The following is a 5177-nucleotide window of genomic DNA, read 5'->3' as shown; positions in this document are numbered from 1 at the left end:
GTCAAAAATCGATAGCGAGAGGTGGAGTCACGCATCGATCGATGAGAGACGGTGGCGAGCGGGGAGCGGGGAGCGGTGAGCGGGCGAACGCGTTCGCTATCGATTTTTGAGAGATGTCAACAAACCATAGAACTTATAAACATGGAAGGGGAATAGCATATACTCTCCGTGAGCTGAAACTAAGTCCAACATCTGTATGACTTTGGTCCGTTATGCGCATGCGTTAAATCGTTGCGCATGCGTTATTGTAATCTCGTTTAGGCCGCGCATGCGTATTTCGAGGAAAAGTCATAGAACGAGACAGAATTCTAGTTCCTTCTGTCTCACTTCTTGGCTTCACTTGTGCCGATCCGTTTCCCCTTCCATGTTTATAAGTTCTATGCAACAAACACACCATTTTGCATGCTGCCGAGTCCGGCCTTCCGCTCCTCCGTGCACTTATTGTGGATGGGGACGCGAAACGCGGGAGCGGCGACGTAAGCTCGCCGGCAACGGCGCGCTGCCCCCCCCCCCCCCACCCGCCTGGCAATATCGATCGCCGGGCAGTCACATCTCGCCACGCGCTCGAATTGGACAGTGGGCAGGGCAAAGACGACGATTTTCGATAATTTATTACTCGTTAACTATTGCGAAAATGCAAATGGTTCAGGACTTTTCTGTTCATCTCGATCCGTTCTACCTTCTCACGAGCTTTGGTACAAATGTTATGACTCACCCTGTATAGTTAGATTATATATTTATCTCTGTTATACATATTATATTAATTTTTATACTTATTTTATTTATTTTTGTTTTATTTTATTGATTTATATTATTTTAACGTGGTGTCTAGCAAAATGAAGTTCTATGTATGGTATATTTCCTTGACTTTTCCAGGTTTTCGCTTTTTCCAGCATTTTAATTTTTAGTTGTTTTCAGCGGGGTAGATTTACAAAAATTAACAGAAAATAACAATTTAATTTGTAAAATTAATCTAAAAAATTAAATTGTTATTTATTGTTAATCTTTGTAATTGTTAAAGCATATACTTCCCGTTTATGAATATTTAGTTGTTTTTTATTTACAAATGTTTTATAGCCGAGTACAATTTATATGCCAATATACAATTTTTTATTTATAATCAAAGAAATAGGAAAGGAAAAAGAGCAAGAAAACCACGATATTTAGTGAAGGAGGGAGGGGGAGAGAGAGAGAGAGAGAGAGATAACTTTGTAAAATTATATTTTACATTTCATTTATATTATTTAATATTTATTTTACATTGTCCATGTTTATTGTTTTCTATGGTTTTATTGTACAACGAATATTTAACTATTAAATGTAAAAACTGTTTTATTCATTAACGTTTTTTATTATAATATTAATATAGTAATTAATATAAAATAATTGTGAAACAACCTAAAATAAAAACCATGTAAAAAATATTTTTTATATACATATATGTCGCAAATGACTAATCAATATGAAATAAATGTAAAATAAGTATAAAATAAACATTTTTTAACCGTTTATTTAACATATGGATTTTAAACGTAAAATGAATGTTTTTTAAATGTTTAATAAAAGTTTTTTTAATAAACGTTTTTCGTAATAAAAATTTGCAAATGTATCTAAATATGCTAAAATAAATATATCTAAAGATGATAAAACTAAAGCCCAAACGTGGACAAAAATTGGATGTCCATAAGATGTTCCGTAAAGGATATCCGTTCAAGGTACGACAACAGACGTCCGTTAAATGTCCATTTCATGTCCACGGACGTTCGGACGTAAATTGGACTTAAACTGGACGTCCACAGGACATCCTGTGCTATCTGAGATGTTATACTAATATGTTATATTTCTAATATGTTATACCTAATATGTTATACTAAAAATAAGTTAGTAGTTTGGTTTCGAAGGGGATATAAGGTGGTGTTTATTAGTTGAATGAATGTTTATTGTTGCCCCTCGGGGATTACAAGGCGTTTTTAAGGAACGTACCCAAACCTCTTACACATCTGTGTATGATCTTGATTGGCGCTTTTGTAGGGAGCGTTCCCGAACCCTTTACATCTCCTCTCGCCACCCTCCTACCGCGACCTGACCGTATGCGACCTTTACCCCCTCTTCTCTTACCCCCCTCCCTCTCGGCCCTCCCTCTGAACCTCCCTCCCTTTCTTCTGCCACGCATCCTTCCGTCCGTCTTCTCTCTCTTTCTTCCTCTTTCCTTCCGCTTCCATCTCCTTTCTCCTTCCTCTGTCTCTCTCCTTAGCCAGTCTCTTATCGCCGTTCTGATTTTCTGCGCTCTCTCCTCCCTGTCCTGTCTCCACCTGTCATCCACTCCTATTGCTCTTCCCTCCTGTGCCTCCCTTCTCTCTTTCTTCCGTCTCGCTGTCCACTTCGCCTTTCCTCCCTTCTCTCTCCTCTGACTCGCTCCTCTCTCTCTCCCGGTCATTGTCTCCGCTTCCTCTTCTTCCCTCTCTCCCTTTCTCCTGTCTCCGCTTCTCTCATCTCTCCTTTACTCGTCTTTCCATTCCTGTTGCCTCCTCTCTCTTTCTCACTCTCCGCTGCGCCTTTCCTCCTTTCCTCCTTCGCCGCTTCTTCCGCTTCTCTCCTCTCGTTCTCACAACTCTCTCCACTCCCGCCTCTCTCACCTCTCCTTCGCTCGTCTCCTCTCCTCCTCTCTCCCTACTATCTTCTCCTCCCTCACCTTTCCTTCTCCTAATTGTCTGCCTATTCCCTGTTCTCGACCTACGTGCGCGCGAGTAGCCAACGCCGGTTGCCTTCCTCGCGCCCACCTGCCCTAACCTCTCTTTCTGCCCCGCTCGTTATCCCCGCTACCTCTTCTATCCCCTTTTGTTCCTCCCTCTGCCCTTCCTTTCCTACCTTCTTTCCTCCACTTTCTCCTCTCCTCTGTGCTTCCTTTTCTGCTTTTCCTCTCCTTTCTTTCTTTACTTTCTTTTCTATCGCCTCCTCAGTCCCGTCGCCCATACTCTTGCGCGCTTTCCACTGTTACTTTCCCTTTCCCCGTAGCCCTCCTCCCGTCTCCGCCCCCTCTCGCGCGCTCCTCTACTCACTGCCTTCTCCTACCGAATCGATCTCTCGATCTTTCCGCCGAATCGATCTCTCGATCTCCTCGGCCAATCTCTCTTCGATCACTCGACTTCGAACACTCGATCGCTCGGCTCCTTGTGTTCGTCCTCCTCTCTTTCCTCCTGCTCCATTTCTCTCTCTCCTACTCCTCCTTCCTTCTGTCTTCTTCTTCTCTCTTCTCCTCCTCCGCCTCTCCTTCTCTTTCTCGTCTCCGTTTCTTTTTCCGCTTCCTCTTCTCCTCTGTCTTCTCTTCCTGTGCCTTGCCACCTTCTCTGCCTGTCACTTGTACTCCTGTACACCTTCTTTCTCCCCCTCCTCTTTCTTTCAGCTCTCTCTCATCGATCTCTCGCTCCGTCCGATCGACCTCCTCCCCACTCCTCGTCCTTCTTCCTCTTTCCGATCTGCCGACTCATCCTCCTATTCCCTTTACCTCCTTCTATCTTCTCTCTTCTTTTCTCCTTTTCGTCTCCTCCACTTCCCTTACTGCATCTCCTTGTCCTCCTTCCATCCCTTTGCTTTCTTCCTCTCCAACTCACTTTCTTCCACCTTTCCTTCGCCTTTTCTCTCCGGCCTCTTAACTTCACTACCTCTCACTCCGCCATCTTTTTCCCCCTCTCATGTTTATTAGTTATTTGACCATTAATTTGACCTTGAATAATTGCTTAAAGGTCACGTAAAGGTTACCTTCAATTAAATGAAACCTCCTATTGTTTATTATACTGCCTAATTCTACTAATTAACATGAACAACTTTTGTCTGAAACACTTTTTTATTTGCCTAAAGCTTTTTGAGATATTCAAGAGAAAATTTAAAACTTTTTCAATGTTTAGCTTATGATATCTCGAAAACTGTTTGTCGGAGGGAAAAGTAGTACAGGACTTTTTTATTTGATTTGGTCTCAGAAATATGCTGTTGCAATAATGTTTCAACTATTTTAAATTTTTGTGTATGTAAATTTTGTGACTGTTACAATACACAAAAACTTACAACAATTGGAACACTATTGCAACAGCATATTTCTGAGACTAAATCAAGTAAAAAAAATCCTGTACTACTTTTCCCTCCGACAAACACAAAAAGTATTAGGCAAATAAAGAAATGTTTCAGACAAAAGTTATTCATATTAATTAGTAGAATAAGGTAGTATAATAAACAATAGAAGGTTTCATGTAAAAAATTGAAGGTGGTCTTCACGTGACCTTCAAGCCACTATTCAAAGTCAAAGTAATGATATCCCCTTATGTCCTTCTCAAAGCCAAACAACTTTTGTCTGAAATATTTTTGTTTTTAACTGGATTTTGAGATATTTCAGCGGATACATTAAAATGGTCTACCCTGTATGTTATTGTTTTGAAAATTGTTATAGGTTTCAATTTTAATGATAGATTGATTTGTCCCATAGACTCATTGAAAATGGTGATATATCTTAAGGAAGATGTAATTTACAAAGCTGACTCTGAAGGTGATTGCATGTATTTTATAGCCAGTGGAACTGTCGCATTGATCACATTTTCCGGAAAAGAAGTACATACATGAAAATATTTACACCGAAAAAAAGAATTTAAATTTTGTTTGCAATGAGATATTTGTTAAAGATTTGTCATCTTCGTGATGGTGATTATTTTGGCGAGGCTAGTTTGATTTATTCCAATAAACGCAGAGAAGAATCAGTTATTGCCTTAGAAGTGTGCGAACTGCTTCGCTTGTATCGTCGTGATTTCAGGCGTCTTTTTACCACAAATTCGGAGTTTTATAATAATCTGGAGCATATTGCGCAAGAACGTTCAAGAAAAATAAAAAAGTTAAAAGAATAGAAGAAAGTCGAAGTTGAAAGATAAATCAAATGATTAAGCAGTATATAGTTCTATTCTTCTTATATAGTTGGAATTTAATTAAAAGCTAATTCCCATTAATTATGCATAAAAATTCATTCTTTACAAACAACTAGTTTTTAGAAAGATATTTAATATGTTAGCAAGTTAACACTATAAATTATTATAAACTTTTCAGATTTTTAGTTAATCTAATATATTAAAAATTTGATGCATTAATGCTTTATAAAAATGTCATATAAGCATGTTACTGTATAAATATGTCATTAA

The 5177-nt window shown here is 39.2% G+C and overlaps 1 protein-coding gene across 1 annotated transcript in view; it reads left to right on the top strand.

Moving 5' to 3' along the window:
- LOC105557269 (potassium/sodium hyperpolarization-activated cyclic nucleotide-gated channel 1-like) overlaps positions 1 to 4939 on the top strand; it is a 24368-nt gene extending 19429 nt beyond the window's left edge. Inside the window, exons 6-7 of the mRNA XM_012004463.1 lie at positions 4478 to 4599; positions 4671 to 4939. Coding sequence (XP_011859853.1) covers positions 4478 to 4599; positions 4671 to 4889 — 341 coding nt within the window. The 3' untranslated portion in view covers positions 4890 to 4939. The remainder of the gene's footprint in view (positions 1 to 4477; positions 4600 to 4670) is intronic.
- Positions 4940 to 5177: the final 238 nt, after the last annotated feature.

The sequence above is a fragment of the Vollenhovia emeryi genome, unplaced genomic scaffold, assembly GCF_000949405.1.
Source record: "Vollenhovia emeryi isolate VEMERY1.0 unplaced genomic scaffold, V.emery_V1.0 DF939536.1, whole genome shotgun sequence".
Classification (NCBI taxonomy): domain Eukaryota; kingdom Metazoa; phylum Arthropoda; class Insecta; order Hymenoptera; family Formicidae; genus Vollenhovia; species Vollenhovia emeryi.
Note: the sequence above shows the minus strand (reverse complement) of the source record. Positions and strands in the feature narration are given on the sequence as shown.